This window comes from Phlebotomus papatasi, chromosome 3, assembly GCF_024763615.1.
Source record: "Phlebotomus papatasi isolate M1 chromosome 3, Ppap_2.1, whole genome shotgun sequence".
NCBI lineage: Eukaryota > Metazoa > Arthropoda > Insecta > Diptera > Psychodidae > Phlebotomus > Phlebotomus papatasi.
In genome coordinates this window covers 20,542,715-20,560,602 of record NC_077224.1, presented here as the reverse complement: position 1 = coordinate 20,560,602, position 17,888 = coordinate 20,542,715, and the positions used below count along the sequence as shown (strand labels likewise).

Sequence of the window (17,888 nt, the reverse complement as noted above, 5' to 3'; positions counted from 1 at the left end):
AAAACATCCTTGATCATCCCTAAAGGTCAAGTGTGATAAACCATCTTATTGTTTCATCGGTTACTTTTTTATGAGCAGAGGGAGAAATTAGATTGAAGCCATCTACTCGAAAAAGACAGCACACCTCGCTAGAAAAACTTCTCAAAAAAACTGCATTTTCTGGTTCCTGGATCAAAGAGTCAGGTAGGAAACTTTTTGTAAATTTCCTTTCAAGATTGTCTGGGAGGATTTTTGCATTTATAGAATCTCTTCTGTGTGTCTTCTATGAAAATTCTGCGTTCCTAAAAATATTTCCAGTTGCTTTGAATAAGTTATTGGGTATATCTAGAAACTGTTCTGTGCTTAAATATATTTCCGGGTTCCTAGATAAGTTCTTAGAGGGTCCCGGTCAAAATGCCGAAAACCAAAATCCCTAATGCCAAAAATTCTGAAAACCAAAATTCCGAATTCTTAAAAGTGTCATTAGCTACTCCAACGATTGCCATTCATTGGAGTAAAACCATTTCCGAGTTCCTAAAATACGTTTTTAGGTTTTTAGAAACGTTTTCGCATTTTCAAAATATTCTCTGTGTTTCTTGAATTCGATTTTGCTTGTCTAAAACCATTTCCGAGTTCATTAATACGTTTTTGGCTTTCCAGAAACGTTTTCGCATTTTCAAAAAATACTCTGTGGTTCTTGAATTCGATTTTGCGTGTCCAAAACCATTTCCGAGTTCCTTAAATACGTTTTTTGGCTTTCCAGAAATGTTTTCGCATTTGCAAAAAATGCTCTGTGGTTCTTGAATTCGATTTCATGTTCTTAAAACCATTTTCGAGTTCTTTTAATACAATTTAGCATTTCTAGAAATGTTTTATAATAGCATTCTTAAAACGCGTTCTGTGTTCCTTAAATACGTTTTTGGGTGTCTAGAAACGATTCTGTGTTTTTTTCCCCTGATTCTGAATTCCTTAAGAATTTCCATTGTCTCTTAAATTCATTTCTGCGTTTCTAAAAATGGTTATGTGTAACTCGAATTCAATTTTGTGTTCCTAAAATCGTTTTTAGGTGCCTTGAACATTTTCGGGTTTCTAGAAATTTTCTTGAAATCTTAGAAAACTGCCCAGTATTTTGAATTCGATTTTGTGTTCCTAAAAAACATTCAGGGTTTCTGAACACGTTTTCGGGTTTTTAAAAATTATTCTGTGTTTCTTGAATTTGATTTCATGTTCCCAAAATCATTTTCGAGTTTTTTAAATGCGTTTTTGCATTTCTAGAAATGTTTTAGCATTTTTAGAAACCGCTTTGTGTTTCTTAATTTCAATTTTACATTTCTAAAAATTATTCTGTGTTCCTAAAGAATTTTCCTTGCCTCTTGAAGTCATTTCTGCGTTTCTAAAAATGGTTGTGTGTAACTCGAATTCGATTTTGCATTCCTAAAAAGTTGTTAGGTCACTTGAACATGTGTTCGGGTTTCTAGAAATATTTTTGCATTTCTATACAATTCTCTGTGTTTCTTAGATTTAATTTGGGTACCTAAAAATCGTTCTGAGCTATTCGAATACGTTTTTGGGCTTTTAAAAATGTTTTCGGGTATTTAGAAACAGTTATGTGTTTCTTGTATTCGATTTTGCGTTCCTTTTTATTAGCATTTTCGGGTTTTTAAAATTCGTTCTTAATATTTGTTCTGTGTATCTTGAATTCGATTTTACGTTCCTAAAAAAACGTTTTCGGTTTCCTTGGACACGCTTTTGAGTTTTTAGAAATGCATCCACATTTCTCGGAATTGTTCTGCTTTTCTTGGATATTAATCAGCGTTCTGAAAAATGTTTCCGCGGGTATTTTGAATACGTTTTCGGATTTCTAGAAATAATTTCTGTGTTTCTTGGAAATTCTTTGTGTTTCTTAGATTCGATTTTGCATTACTTAGTAATGTTTCCGAACTTTTGAATATCTTCTTTGGGTTTCTAGAAATGTTTTCATATATTTAAAAACCACTCTGTGTTTCTTGAAACTGTTTTTGCATTCATAAAATCATTTTTGAGTTTCTTGAATATATTTTTGGGCCATTATAAATGTTTTCGCGTATTTAGAAGAAACCTCTATGTGTTTCCTGTTATTCGATTTTTTGTCCATTTCAGGTTTCTAGAAATATATCTGCGTTTCTAGAAATTTTTCTGTGTTTTTTGAATTCGATTTTGTGCTCCTAAAATCATTTCCGACTTTCCTTAATACGTTTTTGACTTTCTAGAAATGTTTTTGCGTTTTTAGAAAATATATTCTGTGTTTCTTTATTTCGACTTCGTGTTCCTAAAAATGTTTTTAAGGTCCTCGAATATGTTTTGAATATAAAATAGAAATTGTTCTGTTCTTAAATTAGATTTCCCGTTTCTAAAATGTTTCCAGGTGTCTAAAAATTGTCCTGTCTTTTTTGGATTAAATTTTGCATTCCTGAAAATATTTCCAGGAGTTTTGAATATATTTTCGGGTTTTTAGAAATATGTTTGGGATTCTAGAAACTATTCTGTTTTTCGTGGATGTAATTCAGCGTTCTGAAAAATGTTTTCTGCGTTTCTTGAATTCGACTTTGAGTTCCTAATATGCAAACCTTCTGATTATTCGCATTCTATAATTTGATCGGGAACTATATTTTAAAATTTAAAATGTTTGCAGGTATTTTATTCCTAACCTTAAATATTGCTTATGTCAAGAAGTGCTAAGTTCTAGATTTTCTTGTTTATGCTGATTGTTTATCTTCAACATCGAGAGATACAAGATTAGCGAACTTACTCTATATTTTTAGAATTGTTTCTAGAATTTTCTAACCTCAAATAATTTATGTAAACTTTAACATAAAAACATTTTTTTTGAATATTTAAATGACGTGATCTGGCTCAAAAGGGTAACTTATTACAATTTTTTCAGAGGCCTCTCGACCTATCATTTTTCCATACGTTTTTGCATAGAGGCACTGAAGACAAGTTTTTTCCTAAAGAGAATTCACTTATCAGTCTGATATATTTCGAAATCGTGCATTAAAAGCTATCTAAAAATACATATTTTATAATGTGCGCCGAAATAATACAAGAACTACGAGCAAATTTGTTTAAGTTGCAGTGCAATACCTGAAAAATTTTTACAAGGAAAAATTAAAAATAGCTTCACTTTTTATTAGGATTGATGAGCTCCTGCATTTTTTCTGACAAGGGTTTCTGGTTTCTCGGGTTTCGCGATGTAGAAATTGGGTTTCTCGGCTTTCACGATGCAATTTTTGGGTTTCTCGGGTTTCGCGATGCAGAAATTGGGTTTCTTGGGTTTCGGAGATGCAATTTTTAAGTTTCTCGGGTTTCGCGATGCAATTTTTGGGTTTCACAGGTTTCGCAATGCAGGAATTGAGTTTCTCTGGTTTCGCGATGCAATTTTTGGGTTTCTCGGCTTTCGCGATACAATTTTTGGGTTTCTCGGCTTTCGCGATGCAGAAATTGGGTTTCTCGGTTTTTGCGATGCAGAAATTGGGTTTCTCGGATTTCGGGATTCAATTTTAGGGTTTCTCGAGTTTCGCGATGCAAAGAGTGGGCTTCTTGGGTTTCGCGAAGCGTTTCTCGGACAATTGACGAGGGTTTCTCAATATGAGTTACCCCTTGGGATCTGCTCTTTAAAAATTCATGCCTTCCGAATTATTAAATTGCTAATACAGGAAGTTCCTGCTTAAGTGAAAATAGATTGAAAGAATTTGGTATAAATTGCCTTCTATTGGAAGCTAATTTATAAAATTATTTTTGAAATGTCAAATAAGCTTTCTCATTCCAAAGATATCCCGTGCGGATGTGCAATTTTTCTGTATCATTTGAGTTAATTCACGGATTTTTTACGGTACCGAGAAATTCTCTGAAAGCGGAACTCCGTGTACGTACACTGAGAAAAAAGATGCCACGATTAACTGTTTTTCATCATAACTTTAACACTTTTAGGGTGTAAAAATATATTAACATTTTTAAATGTTAATTTTACACCTTTTAAAGGTAAAATTAACATTTCCGGAATGTTATTATAACTTTTTCGGATTTCTCTCAGTATCCCATCAAAAATAGTCTGCTGATTTCGTCACGAAATCGGCAGATTTAATCGGCGCGTCGGCAGATAATATGCCGACCGTCCTCATATTATCTGCCGACGTTTGTTCTCGAAGTGCAACACGACGCTGTTCTAAAAGTCGGCAGATATGTCTTCAGATTTTATGCGTCTGTCTCTTGCGATTAAAGGCAGACACGACGTCTGAAAATCTGCTGAGACTTTTAGTAGCCTGTCTACACATATATTTCACTCCCCACGCCCCCAAAATTATTAGGAAAATACTTTATTTCAATTCAAATTGATTTATTAACAACACAATGTGTACATGTGTGAAGGTGTGTTGTGTGAGCTTAGAATTCTGAGATGATGTTCTCTCCTGGAATCTTTAAGTTGAGATGGGGCTTGCTCCGTGAGTCCCTTGAAGTGACAGATAAGACCCTCCTCTGGAAACACCTTCCACCTTTTTTCCGGACTTTGATGATGATTTTCTGGAAGTGTACAAAATGTCCTAAATTAAATATAAATTAGGAAAAAAATGTCTAAGACTTGTCTAGATGAATACACAATAACTCTATTTATATAAATAATGCATTAGGGAATTATTAAATCACAGAATTATCGTGAAATTCACGAGAAAATAAATTGACAAGTGAAAAATTAAAGATGGCGAGCACTCGAAAATTGCACAAAGTATTTTTTTCTCACGAAATTGAAAAAGAAAACAACTACACAATAAAAACAGCTTTATGAAACACATCTAGAATCTTTGGCTAACATATTCCACTAGTTTATTTGAATGAAAATGAAAAACTTACCATGAAATGGTGGAAAACACGGAGCAACACAGAATGCACCTTTTCAGCTCGAAATGTCAAGAGCAACTAACGCCTCTCGAGGTTTTCACACGCACTTCGCATTTCTTGTCATCAGTTCATCGAGAAACCCGTAAAAGTACAGTAAAATTAAATCGAAAAATCGGTGTTATACCGACAAAATTTTCGATGAGGATCGATGAGTTGATGGGATAGGAGCTTTTATTTGAGGTTAGATTTAACATAACCTCACATTTCTTGATAACCTCATCTGATGAAAAATACTCATAAACGGATTTTTTTTTGCAATTTTAACGGTAGAAAACGGATAATCACGATGTCAAGGACAACCAGGAGGAAGCACGTCTTGAGGGAGAATTGGATGGATAATTTCGATCTTCCTACGGAAAATCAGACCATAGTCAGGGTTCTACAGTCCAGAGGGAATTATTTGTTTGACGTGGAATCGTCCAAAGAGGAAGAAAACTTTTTGGTGTCCATGCCAACAAAATTCCGGAAGAATATGTGGGTAAAACGTGGAGACTTTATTCTGGTGGAGCCCATTGAGGAAGGAAATAAGGTTAAAGCTGAAATTGTGAAGATTCTCACGCCAGAACACATCAAAGAGTACACAAAAGCCAATGTTTGGCCGAAAAAATTCACTCAGAAACGACCGCACGAAGAGGAGGAAGATGCTGAGGAAATTGGAGAATTTGGTCTTCCAGAGAATCCCAACAGAAGGAGAATTCAACAGTGCGAGGAAACGTCCAGCGAGAGTGATTCTGACTGATTTTTCTGTCCCTTAAAGGTAAGTGCGAGAGAGAGAGAGAGAGATAAAGAAATCCGGAATGCATTGAATTTTTATTTTGAAAACTTTCAATATAATACATTTATTATAAGTTTATAATCACTTTATAAAGAGATAAGTTGTAAATTGTAAAGCACATTTTATCCACTTTTGCCATCGGCCAACATCTCTTGCGTGCATTGCGCGAATTTTTCTTTTTTGGAGGGAGATAAAATAACTTTTGTGAATTCTTTTTTTTCTAAATTGAATTCCTTTTTTTTCTTGCTAATTCACTACACAGCTACTAATTTACACTGCTCAACAAAGTTTCACGAAGTTTTAAAGGTGCTTAAATGAAAATTAGTTTGAGTATTTAATGGAGTCGCTGAAATATTTTTCAGTTTTTTGAACTGAAATTGCCATAGCTGCCAAAATAATTGGTAGTTTTGAATAAATTTGGGCTTTTTGGAAAGGTTTTGGAATTTTCCACAACTTTTCTCTGCACAATATTTATCTAAAAGGCTCCATTAAATATTCAAACTTACCCATTTTAATTTCTGCACCTACCTTTTTGTTGCCTAGTGTAAAGCTAAAGAAATGAAAACATTCAACACTATTTTGAACACTATCTGGGATTTTTTCTCATTCTTTTTTTTTTAATTTGGAAAAGAAGGGAAATGTGTCATTTGGGAGGATTTTGGGGAAGAGGACACTGAAAGCCTAGAAAAAATGTCGTGAGGAATTTAAACGGTGGGGAAGAAATTCTAAAGTGTCCATGATTTTTTGGGGGGAACAGAAAAGTTGGATTTGTGTTCATTCTTTGGTTTCCGCTGCATCAATTTGTTGTTCATCCTTGGCTTCCACGGCATCTGGAATGTCCTCTTCGAGAGCCTCCACGGCCGCATGGGAAGTTTCTGGAGTTTCCAGGGGCAGAGTCGATGGCCTTGATACCCTCTGCGGATGTCCACTGCCGAATGGAAATGGTGGATTTTCAACTTGAGGCGTATGAACAGCAACAATCTCCGTCTGAGTCCCTGAACAATCTCGCATTTCTGGCCCAATTGGCTGACTTCCTGCTGCCATTGTTCCCTGGGGCAGATTGCAGAACATTGTCATACAATTGACAATGTCTCGCATACTGCCCTGCAATTGCTGCACCTGACTCGTCAGCATGGAGCACGTTTTGGCCAGATCCTGAACCACAGACACTCCTCCTCCTCCCTCAATCTGTCCACTCTCCTGCCCACTGCCACTGCTGCTGCTCGCCTGGCCACCCTGCATTGCAGACACTTTCTTCCACAGTGCACTGATGGCCTGCATTTGCAGCTGTTGGATCTTCCGTTCATTCTCCAACGCCTCCTTTGTCACTTCCATGTCCGTGGTCAGTTTCTTGATGTAGTCTTGAGTTCGTTTCCGTTGAAGCTTCTCCGCGACACTTTTTGTTCGTTTCCGGGCGCGGTAGCCTCGCCAGAGCTTTTGGATGATTATCGCGGAAGTCTCGGTTTCTTTCGAGGGGATTACAGGGGCTTCCGGAAGGGGTTGAGTTTGTTTATGGGCCCTGGAAAAGGTCAAAATCATTTACCGTCAAAATTAATCAGTTCGACCCTTTGTTGAGAAGGCTAGGGGAACCTAATTCAGAATTTATACAGTAGACTCTCTCAAATTCGGGAATTTGGGACCAAAATCTCACCCGAATTAAGCTGTCTACACACATTAGACAAATTATTGAAATAATAGTATTTCAAAGTGACATTGAAAAGAAACTTCAATATTGAAGCGAATATTGAAACCAATATTTCAATAATTGCCTACACACTGAACAAATTGACTTCAATATTAAAACTTCAATATTAAAAACAACTGTCTACTAGTCAGGGATTCACAGATCTTCTGGGATTTTCTTCCGTATTTTGTCAAGAACACCCAAAAATAACCTAAATAAAATAATAATATTTTTTTATTATTATTATTATTATAATATTAAAAAAACAGGATTTTTTCCAGTCTCTATTTGGGTTAAAATTGTGGTTGGGAGTCACTTGTTCTGATTGTCGCTCTCTGTGCATAAACACATACTTCTTGGGATTACGTACCAAGCGAACAGATTCTGTTCAATCACTTTAAAATAATAATAAGTTGGTCAGAAGATTTCTCCAGCTACCTCCAGAATCCCAGATCTTCTGGGATTTTCTTATTCATTATGCCCAAAGCACTTCAGATACATTCTGTGGTCAGAGGATTCGTGGAGCTTCCTCCAGAAAATTCCAGATGTTCTGGGATTTTTTTGAATATTATGTCAAAATCCGGTCAGATACATTCTGTGGTCAGAGGATTCCTGGAGCTTCCTCCAGAAATCCCAGATCTTCTGGGATTTTCTTGTGTATCAAAATCAAAAAAAAAATCACAAAATAAGGCATTTAAAGGTATCTGAGCAGGATGTCTTCTATGGCAAAAATGTAGTCCTAAGTGTGGTCTATTGTGTGGTATTTTTCCGCCCCCAAGGATCTTTTGAAAAAATATCACATAATTTTCAAGTTGAAGCACAACTACTTACCTTTCCAACGGATGTCCATTTATTAAGTTCTGTACACTAGAACCGGAGGAATAATTGATAATATGAGACAAAACAGCAAAAACAAAAAAAAATAATTAAAGAAAATTGTTACGTATAGGAGCAAAACCAAGAATAGATTCTTGATCAGGGGACTCGAATCTACCAAACGTACCATGTGAGATTCGTGTGCCAAAAAAAGTTGTCAATTTGTTGCATAGTGTAATGAACAAGAAAATCTCAGAAGATCTGGGATTTCATGAAGGAATCTCCAGAAATCCTCTGACCACAGCAGGTATCTGAAGTGTTTTGGACATAATATTCAAGAAAATCCCAGAAGTTCTGAAATTTTCTGGAGGAAGCAGGTGATTAGTAGTTACTGCCAAGTTGGGTTCTTGAGGTGATTGAACAAAATATATAACCAAATTCCAAGAATCTGGGATTTTCTGGAGGAAGCAGAAGAGATGTGTCTTGACTTGGATTTTGATCTTGGATATGTTTTCATTCATGAACAAGGAAAATGCAGCAGTTCTGTGTTGTTCTGAAGAACGAAGATTCCTGACCATTAAAAAATATTGAAGGAAATATCAAATCAATTTTATATTTAGAATTTCTTTGAAATTTTATTTCAATGTGACTTTGAAATTTTTTATTGACATAATTTGGCCTAGTTTGTAGCCATTCAAAATAATGAAATAAAATATTGAATAAAATGTTCCATATTGAAACAAATATTTTAATATTTGCCTACACACTGGACAATTTTCTTCAATATTGAAACATTTATGTCAATAAATCTTTGCAATGTAGAGGCAATCCTTGTCGATATTTGACATTGAAAAGAAATATTTCAATAAATTATGTCTAATGTATAGCCAGAGCAAGCTTTTGATCAGTACCAAAGTTTCCGACCCCCCTAACCCATCATATCTCCGGTTCTCATTATCGGAATTCTAAAGATTTTGGTGTTTTGGAAAGCTTTCGTGGAGTACTACAACAATTTTGACACGATAATGTCATCCGATTTAAACGAAGGTCCGAATATTTCGAAAACTAGACGATGCTCTTTCTCTAAATTTTAGTATGTTGTAGGTAAGGTCTAGACCTTTCCAACGGTGGGTCGCACTCCTCCCTCGATGATCCCTGACCTAAACTATAATCAAAAATGTCTTGACCGGATTGCATTTTGACTGTAATTTTAGCATATTATATATCTGAGAGCAATATCTTTCTAATGATGGGTCCCATTCGTCTCTACACCAATCCACTATACCCCGACCCTTACTATATCCAAATGGACGAGACTCTATCTCTAATGTTTATTAACCGATTTCAAGGAACTCTCTTTTCTTTTGTTGATCTTTTCTACTCAGACTATTTAAAATAGAAAATGACCAGTGATAAGCCCAGGTAAGTTTCTACGAGCTTCAGACGTAAGACTTAGCCATCTGGCTTAACTGCTCTAATTATTTATCAGGCACGATTTTTTAGAAAATTGTTGTTTGGGATTGGATTATAAGGGCAAATGATTCATTAGATTTTGAAAAATTAATAAAATTGCTTGTTATTTAAATTTTTAAGACCTTCGGGAACTGGGCTAAACCTCCAGTCTGAACCCGGCGTTATGGTAGCTGAGATTCTTTTTGGGGATAAAGAATCGCGTCGAACTGAGTTTATCCATTTCGAACGACAGGAACAGTTTACTCGACGCGATTCTTTACCCCATTTACTCCCAAAATTCAACTCACAGTCGAATTTTCACGCATTCCGAGGTCACCTGTGAAGAATCTCAGCTACCATAAACTTATCACTTATTGGCTTATCACTGGATTTATTATTGCATTTTGATTTGGCCATCATCTTACTTTCTTGGCAGTCCTACTAAAAACCTTTGATGTCAAAAAATATAGTACCTTTTTAGGCCAATACATTGTTTCGAAATTTTATAGGTTATATTACGCCTAACCTCAAAATTTCAATACGTTTTTTACGGTATAGAATAATAGAATCCTTTAATTTACCGTGTAGACGAAACTTTTGAACAATAATTTAGTAATACAAAAATATTTGTGGGTTCCTTCAATTTTATAAATGTGATTAATTCTAACCTCAAAATGGATTTTGACTGTTTAAAATATTTATGGATTGTTTGTCTAAATTGTACTATGACTTGACTAAATTATGTGGTAGGAGAAAACTCATGTCGAATAAAATTTAGAAATTTTCTGGTACACCAGATCCTTGTGAGGTTATGTTATTCATAACCTCAATTTCTAGAATAACCTTTGTCTGTACCTATTAGAAAAAACCGAAAAAACTGGCATAATGAAGAGTTTGTGAATAGACGAGGGATTCTAAAATAATTTCTTTGCCATTTAGTGAAAAAAGTTATAACGCATACATTGATTATATTTGAGGTTATGTAAGGTTTTTGAGGTTATTTTATGAAAAAAAAATTTTTCTGTCTTTCTGTCAATTGGGACTCACCTCTCAGCTGCTTTGTTGCGAATCGTTTTTAGTTTGTCCATGTTGATGTGGTCACTGTCCTCATCGGAGCTCACAGTGCTGCTGTTCACTTCCACCGGAACACTCACAATAGCTCCAACTTTGGTTTTGGCCTCAACTCCTCCAGTCGCCTTTCCCACATTCGCCGTAACTGTTTTTCTAGGGCTCAGTACTGGGCTCTTCTCATTCCTGCGCATATGAGGGCTACTTTTGCCCATTTTCGGTGAGGCTGATTTGTCTGTTCAACAAAAGAATCGCGACAGAGGTTACAAGTTGCTTAGATTGACTTCTCAAAATTATTCACCTTTGGTTTTTGTGGAGTATTTCGCATTCGACGGCTGCAGGATGACTTTCTGCACGAGCTGGGTCGATGGAAAGCAGTCTGGGCTCATGAGAGACTCTGGCACTGGCATCATCTTGGAGGCAGCCGCTAGGAGACCTCCAGTGGGCGTCATGTGGGGCTGTTGGCCTGAAAAGTTCGAAGAAAGGGTCTTCTCACCGTTGTAGTGGGTAGGTTGAGGACTCCTGGCACTTGAGTTCTCCACATTCTTCACGTTGTTGCTGAGGACCTGGGGATCGAGACTCTGGGTCATGAGGCTTTCGTTCTTGATGTTCTCAATGAGGGACGTTGTCATCTGCAGCAGCTGATTGGTTGAGGCGTAGGGATCACCTTGACTGGGATTTGTTGACGTGTTGCCATGGTAGCTGTTTGACATAGAATCCGGAGAACCCTGACGGACTCCCGCGAGTCTAGAGTTGACTAAAGACACAAATCAACTTAGAATGCTATTGAGAAAATCTTAGGAAAAATACAAGTAAGGGATCAGGTTACTGTGAATGAGATTGCTAATAAAATCCTCCTTAAACTGTTCCAATTGAATTTTTAGAACGAGACAAACTTCGAAATTAAAAAAATAAAGGTTATAGGTTATTTTCTCTCTCAAGCGGCACATAAATTCAACTAAAATTCAGATCTCATTAAAAAAGGTTTAGGTTATTTTATACCTAACCTCAAATATTAAAAAAAAAGATCCTTTGTTGGAATATCTTAACCTTGAATTTTGACATTACCTCTTTATAGAAGAGAATCAGTCACTCAATTTTTTCCGTGTATAAAATGTATTCAATTATTACCTCTAATGGCTGAAATCTTCTAAATAGGAAAGGTCTCTTAGGACCCTATTAAAAAAAAACTTAGGTTATTTTGTGCCTAACCTCAAAAATGAAAAAAAAATCTATTGTCAAATCTTGAATGTCGCCACCCTCTAGGAATTTTTAATGAGTAATTAAGATCACAGTATGTTTTGATACATCGTTTGAGGTTAGGTATAGGACTTTTTTAACCTCAAATTCTAACATAACCTCTTTGGTAAAGAGAATAACCCCCTTATTTTTTCCGGCTTGAAAATAGTATTAAATTGCAACTTCTGAAGACTCACCTCAAATGGATATAATCTTCAAATTAAGAAAGGTCTCGTACGACCTTTGTATTTAAAAAAAAAGATATAGGTTATTTTGTGCATAACCTCACAAAATTAAAAAAAATCTTTTGTTAGGTAATTATATTGCTCCCTTCAGGAAATTTTGATGAGTAATTTGCGTAACTGAAAACTAGTTAAAAAAAGATCTTTAAATTAATAATTTATCAGAATTGCTTCGCAGCAATATAATAAATTCGTTCATACATCGAAAAAAACAGAATGTTTATTTGAATGCTTGAACATAACACAATATTTAAGGTTATGTAGCGCTTAACCTTAAATTCTAAAATAACCTCTTTCCCCTTGAAGATAATCTCTACAAACTAACCTGAAATGGATATAATCTGTAAAATGGGAAATGATTTCTTCACACTTTAAAACCCAAAGTGGCATTTTACTCGAATTTTAAGTTTAGAGCTTCACAGTAGAAATTCTATTCAATATTATGCTAAAGTGATAAAACGAATGTATAGAGAATTTAATTAACTTTCGTTTAGTGGAAAAAAATAATTAATAACTTTTCTATTATTTAAAAAATAGGGGAAAACCGAAAAACGGGCGTAAAATGTCACCTGTTTTTATATGCAGTTGGCATCCGAAATGGACATTTGAATGGCTAACATAAAAAATGTTAACATTTTTTGAGACAAGTCGAAAAAATCGTAAAAAATTACTTGAAAATGTTAAAATAATTATTATAATTAAGTAATATAAGACCTAGACTTGTTGTAAAGTGGTACTGTAGAGAAAAATAAGGTAAAAATTCAATTTATGCCTTGTTTTTCTTTTTCGAATTCTTGTTGGAATTTTACATAATTTTCTTTAAAAAAAAACGTAAACTTATATATGAGAATTTGAAACTTTTACAGGAAAATATATTGATATGAGTCCTAAAATCCTTGCCAAAATACCAGGAAAAAGGAAAAGCAATAGAAATTGGCTTTTTGTTACAAAAATTCACCTTGGCATTTTTTGTCAATTTTCAGAAAATTTACATAAAAATGATAAGAAAATAAGAACATACATATTAATTGGCAAATTAATTTATGATTCCTATAGAACTTCTGTAGAATTCTTACGAAATGAAAAACTATTGAAAAAATGCTTTTTTGTTGATAATATCAGCGCTGGCATTTTATGCCAGTTTAGTATTTTACGTGATTTTTTTGCTCGGGTTTTTAAGTGTTAATAAAAACACGTAATTATACAGGATTTTTTTTTATCTTACAAACTTTAGAAGTTTTCTAGACCAAAAATATTTCATGGATTTGTTGGAAAATAAATCAGAAACAAGCCCTCTTGATATGCCGGATCCTTTTAATTGACGAAAAGTTTATTCTTGAATTTGAGGTTATATAAGGCATAACCTCAAAAATATGAGGATCGCAATACAGTAGAGTTCCTCAAATTTGAACATTTGGGGGGTATAGATGACATTTCTCACTCCTCAAATTTGAACAATATTTTCAAAAACGTAACGGAATTCACGTGAAATGCACTTTCCCTAGATTAAGAAAAATAACTTTATAGAATATATCAATGTAATTTGTTGTGAAATATATGGAATTTGTTGCGGAAGTTAATATAATACGATAATAATGAGAAAACACCAGAGAAAAATAGTTCTAATTCAGACTCCACGCAAAAATGTCTTCACATGACCTTAAATTTTACATTTTGAACTCAACCGTCGTTCAAATTTGAGGAACTCGACTGTACATTAGGAAATCTCGAAATTTTCTGCAATGTGAAATTTCTCTTAACAATTCAAAACTCTTCAATCTTTTTTTTTTTTAATTTAATCACTGCAAGGGAAGTTTTTGAAAATAACCTGGGAGTGAATTCTCTAACTGTATGACAATGTCATATGACAAATTTTATTTTTTAACTACCAAAATTCCGGGAAGCTTGGAAAACGCGATTCATATCACTTACTGAGGACCTAATGCAGTTTCCTGCAAAATCCAATAAATTTTTACAGGTCTATAGAATATTATTGGTATCCCTTAATCTCTCAAAATTTGTCATATGACATTGTCATTTTATAAAAATTCACTTTTATTTTTTTGGTGTAGGTAAATTATTGATGAAATTTTCCTCAAGAGACCTAGAAATTAAGTTTCTGTCTCACAAAAAAATAGTAGACTCTCTCTCAAATGGGCATTGGGGGCGAAACGTCATCCGGTTTATCGATAGATTTGGGCATCAAATCCTTTGTAAATTCCACAAAAAACGCACAATTATAAAGAATCACGATAAAAGAGGAAGAACTACAGCGAATTTGAGCGAATTAGCTTCATAATTAAACGTGAAAATTGTCAACAAAATATTTCGCCCGATCTGAAAAATTGAACTTTTTAGGGTTAGACATAACCCTATTTAGACATAACCTAAAACCAAAGAAGGGAATGAGATTGAATAGGGTAAATTAAGCTAATTCAAAACCTGCTCCAAATGGAAATTTTTCGCTACTCCAAATGGAAACATCATTGTTTTCATGATAAATACAGTACTAAATTATATTATTTATTAATTTTCTATACCACAGTTTCATTATTTAGTTAATTTTGCTCCAAATAAAGCAAAAATCCATTCATATTCACAAATTTTAATTTGTTAATATCTCAGAAAAATTAAAAGTGTACCTTTTTACCATTGAATTTTTTATCGATCGATTTTGTTTTCCAATGAAAAACACAATGAGGTGACTGTTGTTTATTCGTTTTATTTAACATTTATGTCATATTTATGGCTAATTTTAGTCAAACTAAGTGCTAATCTTGATTGTTAACGGTACGTGAAGTTTTCAAATGAAACAATTGCCTATTTCGTGAACAAAAAGGGTTTTTTCTGAAGTGTCTGCAGATGCTTCAATAGGAAACCCTGGAAATATGATTTTTTTGGAGAGATTTTCTTATTGTCATAGAAGGAAAAGGAGAAAAGACCAGGCATATGTATAAATCCTGCACTCAAGAGCAACTCAACAAGGTTTTGGAAGCCTTTCGTCGCAGTTTCACTTAAACTGTTTGTCTCCAATTAGAAAATTTCCTTGTCTCCATTTGGATTAATTTGTTTCCAATAGACGCATTTTGCACTTGTGGATTTTTCTTGTATTTAAGAAGTTTTCAAATTATATTTAAAGAATTTTCACTAAACAGTAACATTCTAGCTAGAAGAGTCAAGGAGCAAATTTATGTAATTCTCTGCAGAAAAAATATGAACTTAATTGAATCTTCTGTCAAAGTTAAAGCGTCTGGAAATGGTTTTGAATTACAGTAGACTCCTCTCAAATGGGCATTTGGGGCAAAATGTCATCGGGTTTATCGATAGATTTGGGCATCAAAGCCTTTGTAAATTCTACAAAAAGCACTCAATTATAAAGAATCACGATAAAATAGGAAGAACTACAGCGAATTTGAGCAAAACATAATTAAAGTGAAAATTGTCAACAAAATTTTTCGCCCGATTGAGCGAGAGTCTACTGTATGACAAATTAATTTTTTTAGGGTTAGACATAACCTAAAACCAAAGAAGAGAATGAGACTGAATATTACAATTAAAAAAATAAGACAAAATAGACTGCGAAAATTTGGTAAATTCGATTAATTTGGTAATTTTCGGAAACCCCCAAGTCGTTATTTTATCACCGTTTTCTCATTAAGGGGGAGTTACAAAATGCAATTTTGAAAAGTATGAGCCTAATCGGAAAAAATTAAATTGAGTGAATGGGAATAATTTAACTTACATCTTGGTGATTGGATTCTGCTGGACACTCCCTTCCGACGTCCTGAGGATGGGGAATTGTTGCTGGAATGCTCATTGCTGGAGATCTCTTCGGCCAATTGTCGCTGATGCTGCTGAGCTTTGCTCAGAATCAGCCGCAGTTTCCGTTCCTTCTCACTCTCCAGCGTCTCCCCGCTGAGCGGGCAGACACTGGCCAGATATCGCACTAGAGTCTGTTGCTCACCTACCCGGAATTGCCTCCCACGTCCCTGACTGTACAGCCATTCGGCTTTGAGGCTCTCAATGGGCGTCACAACGAAGCCATCGATCAGCTTGACACTCATGCACCAATTCAAGACAAAGGGTCTGTAGTCAAATCCCACAGATGATCCAGTCATCTGGACACAGGGATTGTCAGAAATTGAGATGCTATGGAGATTGCAGAGCCCGGAAAGGGTGGAGATCTCATTGAGATCGTTGATGTTATTCTTGGCAAGAGTGAGAGTTTCTAGGCTCGCGGGCAGATACTTATCACACTGCCTCAGGTGAGAGATTCGATTGCCGTTGAGGAAGAGTTCCTGGGAATGGCAATATTGCAGTTCCTGGGGGAAGGGGATTTGGGGAGAAGACAACTTACCTTGAGATTTCGGAGGAAGGAAATGTCCGAGACGCTGCCAATGCTGTTTTCTGCCAAATTGAGATGCTCAAGGCGGGTATTTGTGTTCAAGTGCTCAATGCTCTTGATGTGATTGCCCTGAAGGTTCAGATGTATCAACTGCGCAAGCTCCTTGAGGCCTTCAATTGTCAGGATGCCATTGTAGGAGAGATTGAGTTCTCTCAGGCAATGCAGGCGACACACGCCGTACATCCTCAGAAGTTGATTTCTGCACAGTGAGAGCTTCTCAATTCTCAAATATGAATCTATATTGTCAATCTTCTGCAGCTCATTGTCATCCAGAATCAAGTGCCGGACATTTTGGGCGTCATCCTGCTTTGGTACCTTCTTCAGGGACTTTTTCGACAAATCCAACAATCCACGATTGTCCTCGGCATCTGCCAAAGTAACCAAACATCCCATTAGTGGGATAATCCAAGAGGAAATTGGGCAAAAAAAGCCTCAGGAAGTGTCAAAAGGAGTTGCAGGATCAGAGAGTCCTTGGAGGGGTCAGGAAAACACCTCCATATGGACAATTTATAGAGGTTCCTGAAGCATTTTTCATGCTCCTGTGATAATTTGGATGTCTCTCGCTAATTTAAGAGTTTTCTTACCCATGCTCTGCCGTTATTTTTCACTTTTTAAGCACAACAAACTTTTTATCAACAAACTCCTCCGCGAAAACTGACAGCTGACCATGGCGGGGAGGGTGATTATGGCGCGCAGATTTTGAGGGGAAATTTGCCATAATCAAGTCAGGCGGGAAAAATTTGCTGTCACATTTTTAACATAACCTCAATTTGTTTTGTTTTCTGCGGGGTTTGCTCCTGGAAAAGTGTGTGAAAAAGTATTTTCATGGTGGTTTCTTTGAGGTTTTTCTTGTTCAATCTGAAGTTTAGTGGTAACTGGTGAAAATGGTGGTGTTGGATGAGTTTATTTATCCGGAGATTGGGCAGAAATTGAGGTAAGTGAAAAGCACTTTTGACAGGGAAGATATAAGGAAGATCCGGGAGCTAAGTAGCCAAGGGATAGTCATTACTTTTGTCAAATTGCAAATCCTCAGGCTGTAGCTTAGCCTATCAGATCGCTAAAATATAGGTCCCTTGAATGTCCGGGACAGGCCCGTATCCTCGACTTTGTGAGAGAAGATTTTACGCGAGCTTCTCCGTGACATTTTTTCCTATTTTTCCCACCGGGGCCGTATTCTCCAGATGTGAGAGTTTGATTTTGTGGAAAAAGCCAACTCTCCGTGTGGAACTCGCCTATTTGGTATCCACGAAATTTTCGATTGGAAATTTTTTCATCAAAAATCGGGGAGAATTC

At 35.5% G+C, this 17,888-nt stretch overlaps 2 protein-coding genes across 2 annotated transcripts; one reads left to right on the top strand and one right to left on the bottom strand.

Moving 5' to 3' along the window:
- The first annotated feature begins 5,200 nt into the window (after positions 1-5,200).
- LOC129806861 (probable RNA-binding protein EIF1AD) lies at positions 5,201-5,804 on the top strand. Its single transcript, XM_055855671.1, has one exon. The coding sequence runs from the start codon at positions 5,201-5,203 to the stop codon at positions 5,651-5,653; it is 453 nt and encodes a 150-aa protein (XP_055711646.1). The 3' UTR covers positions 5,654-5,804.
- Positions 5,805-6,043: 239 nt separating this feature from the next.
- Positions 6,044-17,246, bottom strand: LOC129806851 (centrosomal protein of 97 kDa). The gene is made up of 6 exons (XM_055855655.1): positions 17,180-17,246; positions 16,548-16,963; positions 15,933-16,488; positions 11,011-11,466; positions 10,689-10,944; positions 6,044-7,208 (listed from the first exon to the last, which is right to left on the bottom strand). The coding sequence occupies exons 1-6, from the start codon at positions 17,181-17,183 to the stop codon at positions 6,464-6,466; spliced, it is 2,433 nt and encodes an 810-aa protein (XP_055711630.1). The 5' UTR covers positions 17,184-17,246; the 3' UTR covers positions 6,044-6,463.
- Between the last annotated feature and the right edge of the window lie 642 nt (positions 17,247-17,888).